Consider the following 25,255-nt stretch of genomic DNA (forward strand, 5'->3'; position numbering starts at 1 on the left):
TGCCTGTGTCTCTGCCTTTCTCTCATGAATAAATAAATGGAGTCTTTTAAAAACACACACACACACAAAAAAAAAACAACAAAAAAGGTTATTTATCTGTGAAATGTTGGGAGAATTTCCCAGGCTTATTTTTATATATAGACTTGGAGGAGATGTAAATTCCAGAATTATTTTCCAAGTTTTCCTTCTTTTTTTTTTTTTTTTAACTTTTTATTTAAGTAATCTGTACACCCAGTGTGGGACTCAAACTCATGACCCTGAGATCAAGAGTCTCATGCTTCTCCTACTGAACGAGACAGGCACCTCTGAGTTTTCCTTTTTTTTTTTTTTTTTGGTCTTTTCATGTTTTCTGTAACAGATAATACACTTTTTTTGTTTAATTTTTACTTTTAATTTGTTTTTATATTCTCTTTTCGGTTTCAGAATTCTTTAGATAAAGACTGTTCATTCTTCCTGCTTATATTGGTGTGGGGAACAATCCATTTTCCTTTCAATGATACTTTGGTAGAATACTATTTACTTGTATTTTCAATGTTGAAACTGTTGTTAGGGACTTTAAGAAAAATGTCTTCACCGTTGCCATACTGTGGCACAGAGTAGTCAAGCTTGCAAATGACTGGTTAAGATTCACTTTGTTCTTTATTTCTGATTTTATATTTTATGATCTCAGAATATATGATATATATTATGTATAATAATACCATTGAGCTTCTGTTACAGGTGAATTTTGCATTTCAGCAAAGTCGTTCTATGAAAACCTGGAGTTAGAGGAAAATATGTGTTCCTTATGTGCCATTTCTTGCTGTCCAGGTAGTGTTCTTTCTGCTCTCATTTATTCTATTGGGTGGGTTTGTATTTCTTTAATGGCTTGTTCCAGTGGATTATAGAATGTTGGTGCCTTCGGGATGCTGGCTTCTATGAACTAAGTGAGCCTCAGGTGCTCCCCATCTGGGAAACTGAGCTGGTACCTGCTTTCAGGCTGTAGGGAACAAGGAGACCCAGCTAATGAGGGCCAGACAGACCAGCACCTGCCATTCAGCTACCAGCTTGCCAGGACTTGTTTTCCCCTTCTTGGCGCACTAGTTTTTCACAGATTCTCCCCAGGAACCTTTCTTCTGCAGGGAGCTGTCTATATGGTGGTTGTGTAGTAATGACATCATAGCACAAGGAAGTGCTTTTTTTTTTTTTTTTTTTAAAGATTTTATGTATTTATTCATGAGACACAGAGATACGCAGAGACACTGGCAGAGGGAGAAGAGGGTTCCCTGCAGGGAGCCCAATGTGGGACTCGATCCCAGGACGCCCTGATGCTTAACCACTGAGCTACCCAGGTCCCCTGGGTTGTGACTTCTGTTAATAGAAACCCACTTCTCTCTCGTGACATGTGGCTGCAGAAAGTTCTACGTGTGCTTTCATGTCTGTTTGTTTTCACCCAGCAGTGTATTCCGTGGGAGCCGACTCTTTGCTCTCTGCGGGTTATCTTTCTTTGACTTTGCCCGGCAGAAGCGATGCAGTTTTGCAGCACTTCTAAGGGCAGTGCCTTGGCCTGTGCTCAGAGTATCTTCAGTTCTAAGAACTCGGCTAATCCACGGGTGTTGTGTGAATGCGCTGTCTACTGCCTGAACAGACATTTGTGAAAAATCCTTGCTCAGAGAAGTGAGAGAGGTTTTAAGGCATTTAAACAATTCATAACTTTGAACCATAAAAAGACATTACGCCATACTCTTTATAGGTCTAGTAATAATTCGGTAAGCATTTTGAGGATTTAATGGGTTTGCCCCTTTGGCATCCTTCGTAGCCTGTGTTAGTGATTAGCTTGGTGGTGGCTTGATTGGCACTTCTGTGCTAGAAAAGGTGTTCAGGGGAGGCTGATTGCATCTGAAATACTGAGTCCTGAGATCACTGAGTATTCGAGAGGGTGACAATTTTAGAGGTTATCTTGCCCAGGAGGGCCAATGATGATGGTGGTGAAGATGAGCCTGTCTGCCATCTGGTTCTGCATCTGCCACTTTACTAACTGGGTGACCGTGGGAAAGTTGACTTAATCCCTTGGTCCCAGTTTTCTTATCTGTAAAAGGGGTCAATGATAGTGTCCACCTAATGGTAGTTGTGAGGATTAAAGAAGTTAGTGTTTATAAAGCTCATAGAACAATGATCTGTCCTAGAAAGTGCTATAGAAGTGTTGGCTAAATTAAAATAATAGTTGTATATGTTTTTCCCCCTACAGTCTCTGAATGAGAAGCCTAAAATCTAGAAAAGGTTAATTTTAGAATGCATTCAAGCCTGTCAAAAATTAGGATTAGAATTGGTGAACAATCTGATAGTATCTAGATTGTTTTCTTTCCCTCTGCAGTCCAAGGCAAAAAATATTAGTCATAATTATTATTTTTTTAATGCACAGTATTATTTAAATACCTTATTTATCAGCCAGGCTGACATTTAAACTTACTGTTTTTTACAAGGAGTTTCACTTTTTTATTACTTACTTTTCTTACCTTGACATTTCACTATTTTAATTAATGATTAATTCTAGGGGAAGTGTTTCAGGATGTGATACCCTTTGCAATTCTGTTGAGTTTTATTGTGTCATTTGGTCTGTGATAATACTGCCTAGTTTACTTCTTGAATAATATTGAAACTGTGTGAGAGTAGAAATCTAACAGTCTATTCTTTAATGGCTTTAATAGAAATTGCTTTCCTTTTCCCACCCTGAAGGGAAGCCTTGTCATTTATGATTCATTGGCTTTGGTAAGCTTTAGGAAATGCTTTCTTTTTTTCTTAAAGTTGTGCGAAACATGCCGTTACTCACTCTAGCATAGATGTCAGGAGAATGTTCCTTCCGCAAGATGCAGGATGCATTTAAATTTTGGCATTTCTTTGCTTTTTTTTTTTTTTTTTAAGATTTTATTTATTTATTTGAGAAAGAGAGACCAAGAGGGAGAAGCAGACTCCCTGACCTGGGAGCTGAGCAGGGAGCCTGACGTAGGGCTCAATCCCAGGACCCTGGGAACACGACCTGAGCTAAAGGCAGACATGTAACCACTGAGCCACTCAGGCACACAGCTTGGCATTTATTTCTTTTTCTTTCTTTCTTTCTTTCTTTCTTTCTTTCTTTCTTTCTTTCTTTCTTTCTTTCTTTCTTTCTTTCTTTCTTTTTTTAAGATTTTATTTATTTACTCATGAGAGACACAGAGAGAGGCAGAGACATAGGAAGAGGGAGAAGTAGGCTCCATGCAGGGAGCCCCTTGTGGGACTCGATCCCAGGACCCTGGATCACAAACTGGGCCAAAGGCAGATGCTCAACCACTGAGACACCCAGGTGCCCCTTGGCATTTCTTTTTTCTTTTTTCTTTTCTTTTTCTTTTTCTTTTTCTTTTTACTTTGCTTTTTCTTTTTCTTTTCTTTTCTTTCTTTTTCTTTTTCTTTTCTTTTTCTTTTTCTTTTTCTGTTCTTTTCTTTTTCTTTTTCTTTTCTTCCTCCTTTCTTCCTTACTTCCTTCCTTCCTTCCTTCCTTCCTTCCTTCCTTCCTTTCTTTCTTTCTTTCTTTCTTTCTTCTTTCTTTCTTTCTTTCTTTCTTTCTTTCTTTCTTTCTTTCTATTCATGAGAGACACACAGAGAGAGAGGCAGAGACACAGGCAGAGGGAAAAGCAGGCTTCAAGCAGGGAGCCTGACGCGGGACTTGATCCCGGGTCCTCAGGATCAGGCCCTGGGCTGAAGGCGGCACTAAACTGCTGAGCCACCTGGCTGCCCTTGGCATTTATTTCTTAAGCATCATTTCCAGAGTGTCTGAAACTTAGCAGAAGACGATAGAATGTCAGTTAAGTCTTTTACTAAAAATTTCCTTATTTAATAATGAGGCTGTTGAGGATATCCTAACTTAATCTGAAAACAAACTTAATGCCTTGTAGTTTATTAAAGAAAATACCTAGCACTCTTTTCTCTATCTCTCTCTTTTTTTTCTTTCTTTCTTTCTTTCTTTCTTTCTTTCTTTCTTTCTTTCTTTTGCGTTTCTTCCTTCCTTCCTTCCTTCCTTCCTTCCTTCCTTCCTTCCTTCCTTCCTTCCTTCCTTCCTTTCTTTCTTTCTTCCTCCCTCCCTCCCTCCCTCCCTCCCTCCCTTCCTTCCTTCCTTCCTTCCTTCCTTCCTTCCTTCCTTCCTTCCTTCCTCCCTTTTTGGTTATTTGTTAAGTTCTGTCATTTTCCCACAAAGTAAAGAGAGTTATCTCGTAGGACCTCTGAGATAAGCGGCATTACCTGCTGAGGTGTGGGCTTGTCTGAGCTGGAAATTGGCAGCCAAGTGTCTGCTCACAGAACAGCAGGACTTGGTCTCATCTCTCACCTCAAGCCGAGCTGGCACCCTTCGGAGGTGACATCTATACCCTCCATTTCTGTAACTTAAAAGGCATTTCAGAGTAGCCTTGAACTGGAAGCAAGCATGATGTGCTTCACTAGGTGAAAGGATAAATAAGATGTGGTACCTGCGGACGATGCAATATTATTCTGATAGATACGAGCTGTCAGCCATGAAAAAAAAAAAAAAAAACCCATGAAGGAACCTCAAATGCATATTGCTTAGTCAAAGAAGATAGTCTGAAAGAATCCTGTATGATTCTACCCACAGGACTTTCTGGAAGAGGTAAAAGGATAGACGATAAGAAGATCAGTGGTTGTCATGGGATAGGATGGAGAAGGGGGTGGGGTGAAGAACAGGATATTTTTAGGGCAGACAAGTGATGCTGTGTGATATCATAGTGGTGGATGCATGACATTTTGCACTTGTTACACCCCACACAAGGTACACTGGAGTCGGACTCGAGTTAATAATAATGTGTCAGAATTGGTCCATCAGGGATGCCTGGGTGGCTCAGTGGTTGAGCATCTGCCTTCAGCTCAGGTTGTGGTCCCAGGGTTGTGGGATCGAGTCCCACATCAGGCTCCCTTCTGCGAGCCTGCCTCTCTCTCTGCCTACGTCCCTGCCTCTCACTCGGTGTCTCTCATGAATAAATAAAATCTTAAAAAAAAAAAAAGCACCTTTCCATCAGTTGTAACAAATTTTTCACCCTAATGCAGATGTTTGTAATAGGAACTGTGTGTGAGGAGAGAGAGGGTAATGAGGAGCCCTCTGTATTTTCTCAGAAATACAAAACTCTAAGAAATAAAGTCTATTTAATAAAGATTAGTATGGAGTAATATATTTGCTGTCTGAATTACTAATGGTCACTCTGCCTTCTTCTTCCATTTCTCAAATGATCCCTTTTCACTCCATACCCATGACTATCCGATCATACCAGATCTCATGAATGGACTTTCTTCTTTATCAAAAGATTTTTAAAAAAAGTAATCTCTGCACCCAACGTGGGGCTCCAGTCATGACCCCGAGATCAAGAGCCATGCAGGCTCTACTGACTGAGCCGGCCAGGCACCCCACTACCATCCTTTCTTATGTGGGGTGTTACAGCTGTTTTCTGACTGGTGTCCTGATTGAGCCACCACCTCACTGTCAGATATTTTCTTAAAACTGCATGGTTTCCCCATCCTAAAAACCACAGTGCCTCATTCTGATCCACAGATGAACCTCCTACACTTTGGCCTATTTCAGGCCCACTGAAATCTGCCTCTCACCTACTCATCTCATTTTCTTTTCACTACTTTCTTGCCTCTGTTAGTTTGTACCCACTATTGGCATAGCTCCTGGCATAGGGCAGACACTCTTTTTTTTATTTTTATTTTTGAAGTTGTCTCCACACTCAGCGTGGAGCCCAGCATGGGTACCGAACTCACAACTCTGAAATCAAGATTGGAGCTGAGACCAAGAGTTGGACGCTTCACTGACTGAGCCACCCAGGTGCCCCTGGCAGACACTTTTATTGAATGAAAGAATGAATACCTATTTTCTCAGTTCCTGAGTTCTTTTGTAGCTTCTAAAATTTACATAATACCTGTTGTTAGAAGTAAACATGTTGCCTTGGACAATTACCTCTGAGCATCTGATGTCTGCTGCCTGATAGAGAACACATACCATAAAGACAAACCATATGGTGCCATGTTTTGGTTTTGGGTCCCCTATGAGGCTGAGGGTAGTTGCTGAAACATAATAGGTTCTTCTAAATGCCTGTGAATGGTCACGATCCCAATTATTGTGACATCCGAATAGTAGTCTAAACAGTCTGTTATTTTCGGAGATGCTCAGTAAGCAACCCACTGCTCCCTCACGGCGGGGCGGGGGGGGGTAGGCAGGGGTTAGGTGTTTTCCACAAATATTTGTGGAGAGGCTGACAAGTGTCATCTGGAGATAAAGGAAGAGGACTTTCTTTAGTAAGTGGATGAGAATGATGTGCTTTATTTTTATTTATTTATTTTTAAAGATTTTATTTATTTGACACAGAGAGAGAGCACAAGGAAAGGGAGAAATGGGCTCTCAGCTGAGCATGGAGCCCAATGTGGGTCTCCTGAGACTGAAGGCAGATGCTTAATGGACTGAGCCACCCAGGCACCCCGAAAATGATGTGCTTTAAATAGAGTGAGCTCGACAGCAGCCCACGAAGTGCAGCCTCTGAGTTGACACTCAGCAGCCTTGTGTAAGGGAACCGAGGGAGGGCGCAGGCTGGGGTTTTTTGTTTTGTTTTTGTCTTCAAGAAGACCAGCTCTCTCCTGACATTTTATTTTCCCTGGCCTTTGTGTTAGAGGCAGAATGGAGAGGAGCTAACGTTTAATTTTGTACCCTCAGAGTCATCAAGAAATTGACATCACTGAGGGCAGCCGGTGGCTCAGCGGTTTGGTGCTGCTTCGGCCTAGGGCATGATCCTGGAGTCCCAGGATCCAGTCCCACGTCGGGCTCCCTGGATGGAGCCTGCTTCTCTCTGCCTGTGTCTCTGCCCCCGCCCCCCCCCCCCCCGTGTGTCTCTCATTAATAAATAATTTTTAAAAAAGAAAAAAAAAGATGGGGATCCCTGGGTGGCTCAGCAGTTTAGCGCCTGTCTTTGGCCCAGGGCGCGATCCTGGAGTCCCGGGATCCAGTCCCGCGTCAGGCTCCCTGCATGGAGCCTGCTTCTCCCTCTGCCTGGGTCTCTACCCACCCCCCGCCCCCGTGTCTATCATGAATAAATAAATAAGATCTTAAAAAAAAAAAGAAAAAAATTGACATCACTGACATGGGACTAATGGGAGACTGTCCACCCCCCCCCCACCCCACTGGGCTAAAAAAAGCCCTCTTCCCAACACCTTTTACCTCCACTTCCATTCTACGTGCTTCTTGCCTTTGCCTATCTGTTCAGTGCAGGGAAGCTTCTACCAAATCCGTGAACGTGCAGATGAAAGTATTGTATTCAATCATTTTTAGAACAAGGTTGGGCTATATGTGAAAATGGGACTGGAGAAGAAATGCCACCATTTCTTGTCAAGAGCTTTTGAAAAAAAATCAGGCTCTCACTGTGTCAGGTGCACGTGGCAAAACATGGTCCACAGATGTTTTCTTGGTGAAGTTACCGCCCAGTCTGTTGTCAGGTGGATTTACTTATTTTAGCTGATCCTCGCGGGGAGGCTGGGAAGTAGAGCAGGGGTTCTCAGGCCAGAGCCTGCATCAGAACCTCTAGAACCTCCCGGAGGGCACCCTGAGCCTTTCTGGTTCAGGGGACCTGTGCTGGGACAGCATTTGCATTTCTTCCAAGCTCCCAGGTGATGTTGTTGCTGCTCATTTACAACCAGGGTTTAAAAACCACCTGCATGAGCCGGCCGGCTTTGTGTGCCTTTTCCAGGGAAGAGAGGGGTCATCTAGAAGAGAGATGTGCATCTGTGTGTGCACGCTGCCTGAAGTTCTCACAGTCCCCCAGCCAGGGCCGTCTCTTGCTCTGAGACAGGAGGAGCCTGTCACTCTTCCAGGTAACGCAGCCCCTCTGGACTTGTCATCTAGTTGGCAAGGTGGGAAAAGGGGAGAAAGGCCTGGAAAACAAGTGAGGTTACAAGCCGAAAATAAGCAAAACCTCAGAGACAATAAAGTGAGGCTTTTTTTTTTTCCTTGAAAAAGTAGATCAGGGAAGGCTTTCTGGAGGAGGTGACATCGGAATCAGGGAAGAAAGGCACTATTTGAGAAGGAAGAAATAGAACAGCAGTGGCCAGCTGGGTTAGGAGACTGTTTATTCAGAAGTAGAGACATCAGGGTAGGCCGTGGAATGCCTGGCTAGGAATTTTCACATTTAACTTGCTATATCGGTCAGATTAGGTTTTTGAGTAGAAAAGGGATCCAGTTAAAACCAGACTTTTGAAATCATGTCTATGAACCTGAGGAAACTTCCACTCTTGAGTTTTTCTTGAAGTACTTTCTGGAGATTTGTTAGGGGTACTTAAGCTAGCCTGTTTAATTCACTTAGTACTTTTTTTTTTTTTTTTTTTTAACTAGGGTTGGAGAGAAAAGACCATGAAGATAGTGTTTATGAAAGTTGATGGGGGTTTCGTCCTCTCCCTGCCTGTGCTGGAGAATCGGGGCACCCCTGCTCCAAGACAGTTAATGTCCTGGTCTCCTCCCAAGTGATCAAACGGGCCCAGCAGTCTCTTGCCTGTTTGAAGTCTCTGGTTGATACAACACAGATGATCTGCAGTTGTTTCTTTTGCTCCCAGACGTTTTTTTGAAGTAAGCAAATCTATCCGGAGAGATAGCTGGTTTTGAACTTTCTCAAAACCCCTTATCTGAGTCCCTGTGAAAAGACAAACTTGGCCTGGGTGCTCCTGAGTTCTGCTGGCCGCCAGCCTTCCTGGGGCAGCCCCTCCCTCCCTGCCTGCCTGCTCCGCTCCGGGGAGGAGCACAAGGTGGCTTTGTTACCCTGCAGAGCTGGGGTTACACACCCTTCGCCCTTTGCTCTTCTGAGTGTAGCTCCTTTTGGCCTCACAACATGGCTAATACGTGCTCCTTCCCTCTCGGCCTGGGGCGCTCGGAAGTGCTTTGGGGGCTCTAGAACCCAGTCCTGTAGCTTCCTAAAATCTGCATCCTGGGCTTCTGTGAGTAACAGTCTTCTGTGAGTTTTTCTTCACTCAGAATTTTTCAGTGGCATTTATTTATGTACATGTGTCTGTGTGTGTATTTATTTTAAATGTATATTTACAGAAGTCCTGTTTTTTTTTTTTAAGGTTTTAAATTCTAGTTGACCCTAGTGTAATGTTGATTTAAGTGACTTCTACTTAAAACTGGAAGGAAAAAAATTCTTTGCAAATGTTCCTCTTGATCACCTTTCTATACTGCAGTTTCAGTTCCTTTAATGGTTTCGTGTTCTCAATGGGATCAAGGTCGTTAAGATATGTCCTCCTAGTAGATGATGAATTTTTTTTAAATTGTCTATTTCTGAATGGGTAATATCCTGCTCAGTCCCATCCTTCACCAGGGGCCAGCTCTCCTACCAGTCACGTCTTTGTCCTTCCAGGAAGGTTCTGTGTGTTCATAAGGATATTTGTGTGGGTGCACGCACTTAAAAAAAAGTTATTTTAGGGGCATCTGGATGTAATTGGTTAAGCCATGATCTCAGAGTCATGAGATTGAGCCCTGGGTCAGGCTCAGGGCCTGCTTGGGATTCTCTCTCCCCCTCTGTCTTGCAGCACCCCCAACCCCATGCACCTGTGCTCTCTCTCTCTCTCAAAAGCTATTTTAATTCCAGGTAACATACAGCATGGTAGTAGTTTCAGGTGTGCAATATAGTGATTCAGTTCTCTAAATCACATGGTGCTCATCGCGACAAATTGTGCATACATACTTTTTAGCCTATTGATTGAGGTATAATTTATATAGCCTAACTTTGATGTGTTTTAAGTGTACAATTCAGGGGTTTTTAGTACATTTACAGAATTGTGTGACTACTGCCACAACTTAGTTTCAGGACATTTCCAGCACCCCTAAAAAAATCTCCATCCCTATGACCCCTTTGCTGCCCACTCCCATCTCCTGAGCCCCAGGAAATTACTTTCCATCTTTGTAGATTTGCCTTTTCTGGATATTTCCTACAAGTAGGGTCATTTGCTATGTAGTCTTTTGCACCTGGCTTCTTTTACTTAGCAAAGTGTTTTTGAGGTTCTTCCGTGTTGTAGCATGTGTCAGCATTTCATTTTTCTTGTTGGTGAATAGTAGTCCTTTTTACAATTTTTTTTGGATATACCACCAGGTGATGGACATTTGTCTCCTTTCCACCTGTTCCCTCTTCCTTTGTGTGGACATGTATTTTTGTGTCCCTTGGGGAGATGCCTAGGCTTCAGTTAGGGGAACCCAAATGCTGGGTTATTTGCTAAAATTTATGATTAAATTTTAATGAAACTCCCAAAATGTTCTCCCAAGCATCAGCACCTTTTTATGTTCCCACCAGCAATGTAGGAGAATTCCAGCTGTTTCACACTCTAAATAACACACTTTGTTACTGGCCCGGCACCGTGGGTGTGAAAACCTGTCTCATTAGGGATGTCATTTGCATTTCAGAAGGACTAACAATGTTGGATATCCTTCCCTGTGCTTATTAACCATGTGGATGTCTTTGGAGATTTAAATATTCTTTTGTCCGTTTTAAAACCTGTGCTAACAGTTAATTTATCATGCTGCTTAACATCTCAGCTGGTCCTCTGCCCTTTTTTTTTTTTTTTTTCAGTTACATTATTTCTAGTTGTCTGGAGTTAACTATATTCTGCTATTATTGTCTTCCTCCCTCTTATGGTGTAAATGGATTTAAAGTTGACCAGTAATCCTTTTCCAGTGTTTTACCCCATTCACCCCTTGTTTATCCTGCCAGGAGTTTCTTTTGGAAAGGCTTGGGCAACGATAGTCTGAGTTCTTGAACATTTAACATGTTTGGCTCTTAGGGGTGCCTGGGTGGCTCAGTCGTCAGTTGAGCATCTGCCTTCAGCTCAGGTCATGATCCTGGGATCTTGGGATTGAGGCCCGCATCCGGCTCCCTGCTCATCGGGGAGCCTAATTTTCCCTCTGACCACCACCCTGCATACACATGCTCTCTCTCAAAATCTTTGAAAGAAAAATGTTTGACTCTTCTACTTGACTGAAAATTTGGATTCCAAGTTTTGATTCCTCTTTTATTTCTTTGAGGATGGTTTCGACAATTTGAGCATTAAACATTGCTGTGGGTGAGTCTGGACTTCTGCCCCCTTGTACTTTGAACTTGGTGCCTGGGCGTCCGATTGTTTCCTTCTTCATTTTTGAAGGTTGATACAGGAAGTGTCTTGGTGTTGATCATCCTGTGTGAGTTGTTTCTGGAACCTATGTTCATTTACGATGGAGAATCCTTTTATTTCTGGAATGTTTTCCTTTAAACTTCCCACCCCCCATTCTATTTTTTTTTTTCTTTAGGGTCACTGGTTGTGGATGAGTTGCATCTCCTGTTTGTCTTCCATTGCTATCACTTTTCACTGTGTTTAAAATTTTTTTGCTCTTATTTCTCAATCTTTCCCCTCAAGACCCTCCTCTTTTCACCTGTGTGTATTTCGTTTTAGCCACTTCCGTTTTATGATTGTCTTATTCTCTGTGGGCTGCTGTAACAGTACCATGGACTGGGTGGCTTATAAATGACAGGACTTTCTTTCTCATGGTTCTGGAGGCTGGAAGTCCAACAGAAAGTCACCTGCTTCCTAGACTGCAGGCTTCCCCCCCACCCCGGGTCCTCACGTGGTGGAGAGGCTGAGCTAGGACTCTGGGGTCTCTGCATAAAGATGCCAATCCCACTCATGAGGGCCCCCCTCAACCATATAATCCCGTCCCAAAGTATACCCCTCATTCCCCCGACATACCATTAGTGGGGATTTGGTTTCAACATAAGAATTTGGGGGCAAATGAACATGTATTTTATAGCAATGATGATTTTATTCATACTCTGGTTTTCTCTTGAGGTCTTTCTTCCTGCTTTATTTTCTTCTCCTTTTTTCCCACAGCTTTCCTGAACTCTTATAAATCCTCTTTAAGATTTTATTTATTTGAGAGATGCCTGGGTGGCTCAGTGGTTGAACATTTGTCTTTGGCTTGGGGTGTGATCCCCGGGTCCTGGGATCGAGTTCTGCACAGACTCTCCGCAGGGAGCCTACTTCTTCCTCTGCCTATGTCTCTGCTTCTCTCTCTGGGTCTCTCATGAGTGAATAAATACAATATTAAAAAAAAAAAGATTTGAGAGAATGAGTGGGGGTGGGCAGAGGGAGAGGGTGAAGCGGACTCCCTGCTGATCGGGGAGCCTGGTGCAGGGCTTGATCCCAGGACCCCAGGATCATGATCTGAGCCTCAGGCAGATTGCTTAACTGACTGAGCCACCCAAACCTCCCTCTCATAAATCCTCTCATGTTTTTGTTTATGGAGTCCATTATTTCATTGTTTAAGTTGGAATGATATGTTTGGAGAAATTCTAATTCTTTTGTCCTCATATTTTTTTTCCTTCCAGCTTTTTAGTAAAGGCCCTTTGTTGTTTGGTGAGTGCTTTATGAACTGGTTATTTGTAGGAGCATCCTGAGAGCCAGGAGACAGGGCCGCATCCCAGGCTCATAGGAACTGTTGTGACCTGAGGGTGTGTGTGTATAATCCTTTCAGCCTCTGTTTTTCTCTGCTTGCTGGACTGCTAGCGTTCCCAGTGCCCTTTCTTGTCTTTTGCACCTGGCCTTGGCGATGGACTGTCCTGCTGGTGTGTCCTACCTGTGCTGTTACCCCATCAGCTCTACCTTTAGTGGGCACCCAGGGAAGCTGTTTGTACTAACCTCTGCATCTATTCCCATTGTTCCCAGAAAGTTCCTGCTGGCTTTGTTGCTCAGGGTATCTTCCATGTTTGGAGAGCACGACTCTACAGGCTTGGGCAGCCTTTCCAAGCATTTTCCTTCTCCTCTATCTGCCCTTGATTGTGATTCTTTCCCCTAGTTTGTGGTTTAGAGGTATAGATGTGTTTCTTCAGGGATGGAGGTGTGTGTGTGTGTGTGTTTTGTTGCTTTTGGGTACATTCTAGGAGGAAGTCTTTCTCTTGTTTTTCTTTTTTTCTTTAATTTTTCATTTATTTGAGAGAGAGCACAAGCAGAAGGGAGGGGCAGGGAGGGGTCCGGGGAGGGGAGGAGCAAGTAGACCCTGCTGAGCTGGGAGCCCAATGCAGGACTCGATCCTGGGACCCTGAGATCATGACTTGAGCAGAAGGCAGATGCTTAAACCGACTAAGCCACCCAGTTAGCCCCCAAGAGGAAGTCTTGAAGCCAGGATACTATGACAGGGCACTTCTAACTTTTTCGTCTTTTCTCTGCCAGTTAAAAAATTGTTGTTGTTGTAGTTACTGTTTCATACAGCCAAAGAATAAAGTCGTTTCAGGAGAAGCTTTTTACTTTCAGGTCTGGAATGGTCGTGTCAGTAAAAATGTACCACAAGGAAAGAAGTGTTAATTTGCTTTACTTTGATCATTCCTTAAGGAATTCGGAAGTCAGAGGTGGTTATGGAGGCAAAGTCCAAATGGAGCCTGGATTGATCTGTATAAGCAGGAGGCTTTTAGGGTTGTCAGACCTGTTTGCCTAGGAGGCTGTGTTGTGTTCCTGGACCCTCAGATTCTGATACCCAGCATCACCCTAGTCACCCATTTTTGACTTGCCAGCGTTCCTCGGATATTCCCGTGACATTCCTAGGATGCTCAACTCAGACATCTTAGCTAGATTTATATTTGAGTTGAGCAGTAGTTTCCATGTACAGCAGTAGTCTGCATGCAGCTAGGAAAACAAAGGACGCGACTACATTGTTGAAATGTCCATAACCAGAAGTAGAAATAATACAGGCATGAGATCACTTGAAGTTGGAGGGAAAGGAATTTAAGGTACTAAATATCTATTAATAACTAACTCACTTTAATTTCTAAATGCCAAGGTGCTAAAATTGACAGTACATCGTCATCTGGAGATCTTGGGCCTGAGGAAGAGAGCGGGTTCAGTTTAGGAGATGAGGGGCCTTGCCCTTTGCTCAGGCAGGACAAGGTGAAAGTGCTTTTGTAGGGAGGGTCTCTAGTACCTTTGAGGTGGGAGTGATGTGGGGGACCAGGCCCCTTCCTCCCTGCCATCCCCACCTTGTGGGCATCTGAGCCACATCTCCCTGACTCAGCAGAGGAGGCCAGGGGGCCGGGCCTGTCCATCCTGATGGAGGGCAGGGAGGAGGAGGAGGAAGGCAGCAGGGGATGCTTTGAGAGGCAGGGAGGGATCAAGATTAAATGAGGAAAAAGTACAGAGTTGGCTGGGGCTGGCACACTGAGCCCATGTCCGTTTTCTCTGGAGGTTGCGTTTATTTTTAACCATGAGACATCAAGCAGAAAACTGACAGGGAAATAACTTTGCTTAGTTGGCGAAGGTAGTTTTAAACTGATTTCATAACTAATCAGATGTGTATACCCACATCTGATTCACTCAACAAGCAGATGACCTGTTGGCACTTGCTGCACGGCCCCGTGCTCGGTACTGTAGATGAGCCTGGTCCCAGTCGCACCTCTCGAGATGAACAGTGAGTTAAGCAAAGCAGAAATCACACAGCGGACAGATTAGAACTAGATTCTTAGAGAATGCTTATTTGGGGCAGAAATTAGAAAGCTCCTTTCATAACAGATCTGTGAAGTCCCAGGTGGGCATTCAAAAAAAAGGAGGTGCAGTTTTCAGAAAGGCTGGTCCTTTAGCGTTGCCTTGCTACAGAACCCAACCTTGAAAGACTGTATAGAAACGAATAATTTTCTCTCATGGGCTTTGGTGGAAGAGTTTGTGGAGAAATATGTAGTAAGTGGTGTTTCTAGGCGGTCGTCAGACCCTTTCTCCATCCACCCCAAGGGTGCATCTTTTTAGGCTAGGGTGGTTGGAGTCAAGGGCCAGATTGAGGCTCCCCTCTGCTGACCTCAGGGCCAGCCTTTGGCCTCACAGCGAGAGTGCTGAGAGGAAGCGGGGAGGGGCTTCCAGATGGAATTTTGTTGGAGACCTCCGGCAGCCCAGCTTTTCAGGAGAAAGACAAGCCAGGAGTTAGGTGAGAAGAATCTACCAAATGAGATTTGCAAACTGCATTATTTTTTCTGAACAAAGCTTCTGAAGGGTGATTTCAAATACGTAAGACACCTTGCTTAGCTCTGTTCCTCATGCCACAGGCGACCCCTCTGGTGCCCTTTGTCTAACTTTCTCAGTCTCCAGGTTCTTTCTGTGCCTCTTTCCCATCTTCTGCATGGACTCTTCTTGCAGGGCCGCCATAACAAAGCACCACAGGTTGGGGACAGGGATGAGACAACAGAAGTGTTTCCTTACAGTTCTGGAGGCTGGAGGTTCAGACTGCGGTGTCCGCAGGCTTGGTTTCTCCTGAGGGCTCTCTCCTGGGATGCCAGACGGTCACCTTCTCCCTGTGTCCTCACGTGGCTGTTCCTCTGTTCCAGCATACCTGGTTTCTGTGTGTCCAGCTTTCCCCTTCTTATAAGGACATCAGTTGGACTGGATTACAGCTCATCTTAATAGCCTTATTTTAATGTAATCTTTCTCTTAAGACCCTTTCTCCAGATAAAGTCACACTCTGAGATACTAGGGGTGGGGACTTCAATATAAGAATTTGGGGTGGTGGTGAAGGGATGCCTGGGTGGCTCAGTTGGTTAAGCTTCTGCCTTTGGCTCAGATCATGATCCCAGGATCCTGGTATCGAGCCCCACATCGGGGCTCCCTGCTCAGTGGGGAGTCTCCCTTGCCCTCTGGCTCTCCCCCAACTCATACTCTCTTCTTTCTCTCTCAACCAAAATCTTTAAAAATTTTTTTTGTGGGGAAACAATATTCAGCCCATGACCACCCTCTTGACTAGGCACAGTGGTTCTCTTTGCTTTCTTGCCTCTCCCCCCCCCCCCACCACCCTGCCATTTGCTTTCATTGTGGCTTTTGCTTGTACAGCGAGATGGACTCTGAACCCTCCACCCAAATCCAGCTGCAGCTTCCCCTGCAAAACCCTGAAAGTCCCCAAACTCCCATCTTCCCACCCATGTTCTCCTGTCTGCCCTGATATAAAACTTTCTAGTCATTGCTATACTTTTATATCCTCCTCTGGGTCGCTTACTGTTAACAACAATGGGTAAATTTTTCCATAAAAGTGGGTTTTATGGCCTCACATTTTCCTTTCAATCACCACTGTCCACTTTTTCCCCTCAGGCACAGACTGTCACGGTAGCTTTGTCACTAGACAACCCCCCCCCAACCTCCCGCAGTCCCCACAGCTCCCGCCATCCATCTTTCTCCAGCCTGTAGGGTAGATCCTCTTCAGATGGGCTTTTCTAAAATTCTGCTTTTCTTATGTCTTTATTGTTACCCTGTGAGTAACCATACGTGCTTTATCTATTCATCTTTATAATACCCGTGTTACCTAGTAGGTTAGTGTGTCCATAGGAGATAATTAATGGATGCTAATGGTATGGCTTAGGCATTGTCTGTCTTCTTCCATCCAGGTTCAAGAAGTTGTGCCTAGCTTACTGAGTAATAGGTTGAACACAGCTGAATTCAGAGTATGAATAAGAGAGGACTATAAAACTAGGAAAGAAAAAAAAAAAAACTAGGAAAGAAAATATGCTAAAATATGCACAGCTATTTGCATATGTTGGTTGGTGGTTGAAGGTGACCTTATTTTTCATGAATGCACTGAAGCCTCCCCACACATGAGTCCTGTGTAGGGGACCAAGAGCCCACCAAGCTGCGGATCCTTGGATTCAAGGAAGGCTTGTTGGGGACCATGGATGTCCCTTAGGTGCTTGAAATGAGTCTCCTCCTTTTTTTTTTTTTAATTTAGAGAGAAAGCACAAGCAGGGGGAGGGGCAGAGGGAGAAGCAGACTCCCCGCTGAGGAGGGAGCCCAATGAGGAGCCTGATCCCAGGACCCTGAGATCATGACCTGAGCGGAAGGCAGATGCTCAACTGACTGAGCCACCCAGGTGCCCCGAGTCTCCTCTTCTAATGCATCTTTCTTTCTCATTGCTTTCTGCAGATAATTGTGTAGTCTGCTTTCACCATGGGAGAAATAGAGCAGAAGCCAAGTCCGGGATCTCGACTGGGGGCCCCGGAAAATTCAGGGGTCAGCACCTTAGAACATGGACAGAAGCTGCCCCCAACACCTTCCGGAAAACTCATGTCCATCAAAATCCAGATGCTGGATGACACCCAGGAGGCATTTGAAGTTCCAGTAAGTTGGGGTATATCTGTGAACTCAAGTGTGTGGGTAGCCTTCAGCACGGGGAGGTTCATCTCCTCCCCAGTGGTCAGTGCCCAGGGGGAGATGGCAGGAAGGGGGTCCGCTCTCCCTCTCCACCCCCACCACACTGCTCTGACCTGTTCTGGTTCTGAGCTGTCCCAGTTTTTAGGTTCATGCATGCACTGCCTTGCTAGTGGTCTCAGGGGGCAGAGCACTTGAATTATACAGACTTTCCTATACAAGTATGTATGTGTCTGTAGAGGCATGTATCCTATGTATATATTTGAACTGGATGGAATTGGGGTCTTGTGGATGCAGCTCTGATTAGCTCACTACAGGTATTCCTCCCACATTGGGGTGTGTGTGTGTGTGTATATATATGCATGCCCCACTTCTCTAAGGTACGGGCTAGAAAAATCCTGAGAAAACCATCAGAGACCTGCATGCGTGTTTTTATGTCAAGAGGAAGTGGATGTCTGTGTTTGAGGGAGTGTAGAAAAACCCTGATCTAGGCCCACAGCGTGGCAGCCCTTGAATTGCAGAGGTCCACCATCCCAGCAGCTAGGGGAGGAATTGGGGTGTCTGGGAGCCAGCCAGAGAAGGAGGAAGCTGGAGCCTTGGCCTCTTTCATCCGTGGGAGCCCTGTACCCTGACTCTCACCCGCTTACCTTTATGGTTCTGCTATTTTTCCTCCAAGCCCCTGCCTCCTCCTCTGCAGTCTCCTCCTGCTGGAGTTAAGGGATCCAGCACCAATTACAAGCAGATGCGAATTTCTTGGGCCCAAGGCTGGGAGGGTGAGATGAGCATTTCTGGCTCTCTAGAACTTGGACTGTACTTTTCATCCGGAATCTGTACCCCTTACATGGATTGGGGTCCATAGACCTCACAGCACACTTTGGATTTAGTTTTCTGTGTTCTGTCTCAGGGACTATATACTGCATCTGACATTGTCAATGGAGAAGAAAAAACTCCTAAATTCTAAACAGCCACTTAAAAACAACTTTGGGAACACAACCTGTTTTTAAAGTGTTGACGATCCGTCTATTATTCCTGTTGGCTAGAGGGACTGGGATTTAATAGCCGACATAAACGTCTGTAACCCATCATTTAATCACTTACGCAATATGATTCACTAAATCATATTCATCTTAATATTGTTCCGAGAGTGTGAATTACCATTAAGTGTCTCGGGGAAAGATACACCTCAGAATACCTGTGTTTCAAACTGCCAATTTATTGTACATTTATTTTCTTGTTGTGGAATTCCCGTCTTTCAAGGACTTGGGGAACGACTTGGGGAATGTCTGTGTATTCTGGTGAACAAGGCTGATGCTAATCTGCTGAAACTGTAAACATAAATGAGTGCACCTGCCAGCCTGTTAGAATTAGGCCTTCTGGAACATGTACCCCCTCCCCCTTTCCCTTGCCTTCTCTTCGTTGCCAGACTGGTTTGGTGAGGTATTTAGTTTCAGGGTTTCCTGTTGGTACTGTGCTAAGGACTTCTGAGCCCAAGTCTCTAGCTACGCATTAAGTGGTGTTCCCTTGTGTGGTTTGGATTAAGAAGTGATCAAATATTGCTGTTGGGTGCATGAACTATATTTGACTGCGTTTCTTCAGTTTTCCTAAACCAAAGCATGCAAGACTGTTCCTAGCTGTTCTTTTTAGCTAGGAGCTGTATGGGATCTCCCTAAGAAATAGGAATGGAAGTATGTATTCATCTTTTAAGACCATTTTACTTGATAACTGCTGATGTCTGTGCTTTGCATTTATAAGCCCTCTGTCTGGAAGGAACTTTTTTCCTTTCCTCCCCCATAAACTCCTATGCACCCTTAAGGACCCTAATGGTTTTACCCAGACACTAATTTTTGAGACAGTGGCTGGGGCCTTTTCTTCCCTCCCTCAGACCTCTTTGCTTATACACCTATTATAAGGGTGGAGCTGAACTGCTTGGGTTCAAATTCCATTTTTTTTTTTCCTGACTCCTTTCTCCTTTGTAAAATGAGGCTGATAATAAACCCTACCTCCTTCTAGGGTAATAAAGTTGTTCCATACCCTTTATTTGGACCAACTCGGCACATACTAAGCACTTAATACAAGTAAGATGAGTGGTGCCTTTGCCACTCTGCTGGACAGGGACCTTGCCTTAGTGTCTCAAATCCAGCACCTAGCACAGTGCCTGGCATGTATTAGGTGCTCATTAAATTGTTTACTGACTGCACGTTAGAATGAGTTTATCTTACAAGTCGAATTAATGTCTTTTTTTTTCCACATGTCTCATCCATTCCTATTTTAACTTTTCTAGTTTGGCCAGAGTGTTTCTTCTCAACCAGTGGGTAACAGATGTTTTCTGTAACCGCCTGTAAAAAGGCAGCTATCAGCATTTTTATTGACAGAGCTGATTCTAAATTGCTACCTTGTGCTCTTTAAGAAGAGAAACAGCCAGGCCTTCGCACAGCTGGAAGGCATCAGGCCGGCCACAGTGACTCAGTCTTAGCACTCAGGATGGGAGCACGGTGCACATATGCCCATAACTGCTGGAAAACCTTGCTCTGCAACGTTTTGCTGTGAATTCATAAGGCTGAGCTTCTGACCATGGAAGTGTCGCCCTTGCCCACACGTGATCGTTCCTTTGATTGGGCACCTCCAGAGAATGACCTCCCTCCCCTTCCTCACTCACATTCACCACACAGATGAGCAGGGCACATGGCCAGCCGTCCTGGCGGTTTCCCTTTGTGAACATTCTTCTCCCAACCCTGTATTTCCTTGGGGATTGAATTTCCTGGGCCTCTCCTCATTAGTTTTGTTTTAGGGTAGAAAGCAGGTGGAGTCATTTAAAATACAAATTCCCTAAACATTTGCAACCACAAATAACCAAACTGTAGACTGCATGGTCATCTCTATTGTTCATAGCCTTTCTTAAAGAGCTATTTAAGGGTTTAACCTTTGGGAAAGCCTCAGTGGTGAGCTCCAGTTTCTTCTACGTGGTAGTTTTAACAACCACCTTTGCTCTTGAACTTGGACAGTTGGCTGAGGTATTTCCTCTGCAGAGTGGAAAGTTCAAACACAGTATTTATAGTAAAATCTTACATGGCATTTTATCATCTTTATGTGGAAAATGCTGTGCAAATAAGCCTCACCCTGTGGTTTGTGATCTGCAGCTTTCTCTTCCCACCCGAGGTTCTAATGTGAAGTGCCTCCTGCAGATCCGAAAGGGTTAATGACACTTCTCCCTGCCCCCCTCTGGCCCCAGCGAGGGCCATCCCCCACTTAAGATCTCTGAGAAGGTTTTATATATCCTGGCTTCCTGACCCCACTGGTAAACAAACACTGTTCCTACTGACGTTGGGCTGGTTGCATGAAGCAGATGGTTTTCTCTTCCAAGTGTTTATTCAGTTTGTGTTTTCATTAGCAAGGTCACTGTAGGAATTGTTGAGAAGAGCAGGGGATATAAAAGGGAGCCATTTCTTTTGCTGCTTTGGAGCAGCCCCGATAAAAACATGTGGGAAAGCTGCTCATGGGAGAAGACACCTGGTCTGTGTTGAGCTGGCAGGAGTGGCTGGCCGGGTGCAGGCAGGCTGGCAGCGGTGTGGGAGCCTTCCAGAAGCATGCCCAGCGGGGCCCAGCGAGAGGAGAGTTGTGGCAGGAGGAGCTCCGTGTCAACCATAGCTATCAGAGGGTCCTGTCATTGTGCCTTCCGTATATTTGTGTCTTGTCCTTACTTCCCCTAGAAGCGTGTATAGCTCCCAGATGCCTGAGGATGAAGTGGATTTGTGAGTGTGGGGAGGCTGGAAGGAGGCTCCCAGCTCAAGGGCTAGGCCGCTGAGCTGCTGGGGCTGTGGTGTCCTCATTTTCCACCCCTGTCCTTGCCAGTTCACCTTCTGTATTAGCATTGCATGCGAGACCTGCTCTTGTTGACTGCTTGGTTGGGACTCCAGAGTATAGAATGAGCTGGTAGGATGGACAGGGCCAGCCTCTTGTGTTCCTGCTTGTCGAGTCCTACACTTGGGGGTGCCTGGACCCAGCAGACACCTGACGCGTGTGCCTGCCTGCCAACACCTACGTTCAGTCCTCTGACTCTCCAACTGGAGAGGTGGTTTGTGCTGCCCTCCTGTTAAGGTCAGGGCACCCATGGGAAGACCTTTTATTTTATTTACTAATTTTTAAAAGATTTTATTTATTCATGAGAGAGACAGAGCGAGAGGTTGAGACACAGGCAGAAGGCTCCCTGTGGGGAGCCCGATGTGGGACTCGATCCCAGGACCCTGGGATCACAACCTGAGCCGAAGGCAAATGTTCTGCCACCCAGGCACCCTGGGAAGAGCTTTTAATCCCTTCCCCCATTTTTTGCACAGATTTAAGATAGGCCTGGGTTTGAAGCCCCGCCTGCATGACCCCCAATACCATCCCCTCTTCCCCGCACTTATCACCACCTTTCCAATGGCTCCCAAGGGGAAGGTCACCACATTCTCCTCTCTGAGCTATTTGGTGCTTTCCTCATTGTAAACGCCACCCAGCTTCGCTTCCAACACCTTTATCACCGCCCCACCAACCATCCAGGGCCCCTGTGGCTCCTCCTAGGGGTCTTGTGCTTTCTCCTTACAGTGCTTGTTTTCTGCACCTCTAATTAGACTTTGAACCACGGACTCTGAGCTTTTTTTCTCTTTAATTAGGTCCTTTACATCCCTGCTGAGACCCCGTTTGCTTATCTGCAAAATGAGGTGTTTGGTCAAGATGATGTTAAAGGCCTTTTTTCCTCCCTTTTTTTGGAAGCTGGGACTCTGCGTTGACATCTTTGTTGATGGATTGTTTAACTTTCCTGGACTAGTATTTGTTAATTGCCCAGGAAGATGGTAAACTTTTTGAGGAAAAGGAACTTTAAAAAAACAAAACAAAACAAAACAAAAACCCTCTAAAACAACCAGACCTGATTGGACACAGAAGTTACTGTTACCTACAAAGTACTTAAAAAAAAAAAAGGTGGTGTGGGTGAACAAGTGTGCTGTGATTTATATATGATATTTATGCAGCATATATGATATTTATATATGATATTTATGATAAATGTCGGTATTTAATTTGTGTGGGGGGGTGTTGCTTCAATCTCAGTGAACTAAGGCTAACCTATATTGAGTTGACAGTGGAAAATAGAAGAATGAAAAGAATGAAAGAAATCAGTTATTTTCTAGACAACACATTAATAGTAGGAAATCCGTTTGTTGGAGACAGAAGACCTTTAAAATTTTTAAGAAATAATTGGCATGTCCTAATAAGAGTCCATAGAGGTTTTTATTACTAGGGTGCAAAATGGCCTGTGTTAGCTCAGAACTACTTAGGTGTCTCTGATGCTCCATCCTTTGTTTTGTTTTAAAAAAGATGTTATTTATTTGAGAGAGTCAGCATAGATGGGGGGAGAGGCAGAGGGAGAAACAGACTCCCCACTGAGCAGGGAGCCTGCTGTGGGGCTTGATTCCAGGATCCCAGGATCATGACCTGAGCTGAAGGCAGGTGCTTAATCGACTGAACCACCCAGGTGCCCCTCTTATGGTCCGTTCTTAAATGATTAAAGATCATTTTCTTACCTTTTGAAATGAAACTCAATATCTAATTTTCACCGGGACTGGGCTTGACATCCTTTGAGAGCTTGTCCTCTGAGTGCTTTGGTTCTTCAAGAGGTCTTAAATGGTCCTAGAATTTTAAAGCTGTCTTCAGAAGCTAGACCTCAGAAAAAGGAGTCAGACTAGTTTGGTTTTAAAGCTCCGTGCTTCCTTGCGGACCTCCGCTTGACGCCTCCCCCAGAGCAACTGTCTTTAGGAAAGCACGTTCCTTTTCTCTCTCTTGGTCTTTATTTTGTATGAATTATGTGTCTCATCCCTCTACCTTCCTTCTTTTTTTCCTAAGCCGCTGAAAGTCGCTTTTACTTTTTTGTCCCCAAAGAGATGGAATATATATTTAACTGAAGGTCTTGTGCAGGGCAGGGGGCAGGGGTTAGTGTGTGTGTGTGGGGGGATGGATCTTCCTTTCTTAGAAATGTTGGGCTTCTTATTCCCCTGGAATTACTGATCCCTGGCTGTGGGGTGGGTTGTTCCCTCCAGTTGATCAGATTAGAGTGATGCTAGAAGGCAGACGGGTTCCAGGACTACTTGATATCTCTCTTTCTCTCTCCTCCCCCTCCCCCCCCTCCATGAAATGCACTTGGAAGGGGAGTGTGGTGAAGGGAGGAGTTGGTGGTGGTGAGACCTGAATAAAGTTTAATTGGCCATTTTAAAACCGAAGGGAGCTGTGTATGCCCAGCTCTTAAAGCAGCTGCAGTTTGAACCAGAATGAGGGGAAGAAATCTCACCAGTTCACCCAGCGTTTTAAAAATAAGTCTCTCTTTCTTTCCTTATCTCTGTTGCTTTTGGCTCTTCTTATTAGCAGAGTTTCTGAAATAGTATTTTTATGTTCACTCTGCTTTGCATAGTCCTTTCTGGTTTTTATTTAACTGGAATGATCAATGGTGCTGTCTGGGTCTGGCCTCATGAGGTTAAATTTAAAGGCCATTTTAATAGATTAAAACTTTTTCTTCATAAATCATTTCAGCCTAATACTGTTAGCCTTCCTTTCTAGCTCCTTGAAAGCCAAGAGTAGAATTTAGATGTTGGCCCGAAATGTTTGTGTGCGTTCCTTTCAACTTGAATTTAGATGCCTGTGATCAAAGTCTGCTCGTAGCTCTGACATGATTGCAGGAATTCCATACAGCTGTTTGTTCTTTTCTCCCTGAAAGTCTCTCAGAACCTAATAAATTAAAAAAAAAAAACAACAAAAAAAAAACCAAACCTGTAATTGAGAATGTCTGTATCTGATGTTAAAATGGGCCAATATGCTGAGAAAACATAGGGAGTTTGAGAGCTGCTCCCCTATCACCCTCTTAATGGGAGATAATAAATTATCTGATTCCAGGAAACAGGAGGTTAGAAGGGGAAAATCCAGGACACTGGATCCTGGCTTCTTCATCACTCCCTGGCTGCGTGGCTCTGGATGTGTAAGATAACCATTCTCAGCCTATCTCCTCCCTAAGTGTGGAGGATGCCTACCTTGTGGGGCTGAGGCGGAGTCAGACAGAAAAACACTGCAGAGCTCTGGACTCGAATCCACTTCTCAAGAAAGTTTGTCTTTTTTGGGACACCTGGGTGGTTCAGTGCTTGAGCATCTGCCTTCAGCTCAGGGCATGATCCCCAGGTCCAGGGATCACGTCCTGCATTGGGCTCCCCATGGGAAGCCTGCTTCCCCCTCTGCCTCTCTCTGCATGTCTCTCATGAATAAATAATTTTTTTTTAAAAGGTGTCTTTTTTTTTTTTTTCTTATCCTGTTAAGATTTAGTTCCTGGGTTGTTCTTGAACAGAATTGAGATTATGCTAGCGTTTTTGGCTAGGTGAAATTGGGGGGAAAAGTGTGAAAGCACTTTAAGATAAAATGAAAATAGTATGCTCCTGTCAAGTGGAATTCCCCCTCCTAAAGTATCCCCCCCCCGCCATAGCTTTCTACGGAGTCTTACAGTTGATTTGACCTTTCTTTGGAGGGTTTTTCCTAAAATAGATGTATCCCAGGTGACTTTGGAAGGTCTGTAAGCATGAAGTATCACTTGGACAGCTGTGATGAATTCTGAATTCTGTTTCTGAAAAGCACATTTACTTCTTTTTTTTTTTTTTTTTAATGTATTTGTAGTTTCTCTATGCCTCCACTTCGTTAGCTTTGAAATGGAGGAGTGTTCTTTTAGCTTAATTTTTATGTGCATTCTAGCACAAGCTGGATGAAGGTTTTCAAGGTAGATGCAGGCTGTCAAGACTTCCAGGACAGCTCTTCACGGTGTGGATTCTGTGGGTTCTTTGAAGGAAGTGCTTAGCTGGTGAGGTACTCTTGTGTTTGAATGTTAATGTGAAATATGAACATAAATCACACTGATTTATTCTTAATTATCTGCTGTTTTTTACAAGAGTGTCTTCATCTCTTTGAACATTTGAGTTGGACATTTTAACTGCTATGAAAGGGATGGAATGATTTTGATGAATTTGGGGTCTTCTGTAAGTGAGCAGTTCCGAAAGGCTTTAACACTTTGCAA

The 25,255-nt window shown here is 44.3% G+C and overlaps 1 protein-coding gene across 7 annotated transcripts in view; it reads left to right on the forward strand.

The window, feature by feature from the left end:
• The window catches only part of FARP1 (FERM, ARH/RhoGEF and pleckstrin domain protein 1), a 288,775-nt gene that overhangs the window by 49,644 nt on the left and 213,876 nt on the right, over window positions 1–25,255 (forward strand). For 5 of the 7 annotated variants that reach the window (XM_049099408.1, XM_049099412.1, XM_049099411.1 and 2 more), the window contains one exon: window positions 16,954–17,148. In XM_049099408.1, the coding sequence (XP_048955365.1) occupies window positions 16,978–17,148 (171 nt within the window). In that variant the 5' untranslated portion in view covers window positions 16,954–16,977. Of the gene's footprint in view, window positions 1–7,764; window positions 7,876–8,392; window positions 8,624–8,837; window positions 8,989–16,953; window positions 17,149–25,255 lie in introns of those variants that run through there. The other 2 variants (XM_049099410.1, XM_049099409.1) reach the window with 2 other exon arrangements.

The sequence above is a fragment of the Canis lupus genome, chromosome 22 (genome assembly GCF_003254725.2).
Source record: "Canis lupus dingo isolate Sandy chromosome 22, ASM325472v2, whole genome shotgun sequence".
NCBI classification, from domain to species: Eukaryota; Metazoa; Chordata; class Mammalia; order Carnivora; family Canidae; genus Canis; species Canis lupus.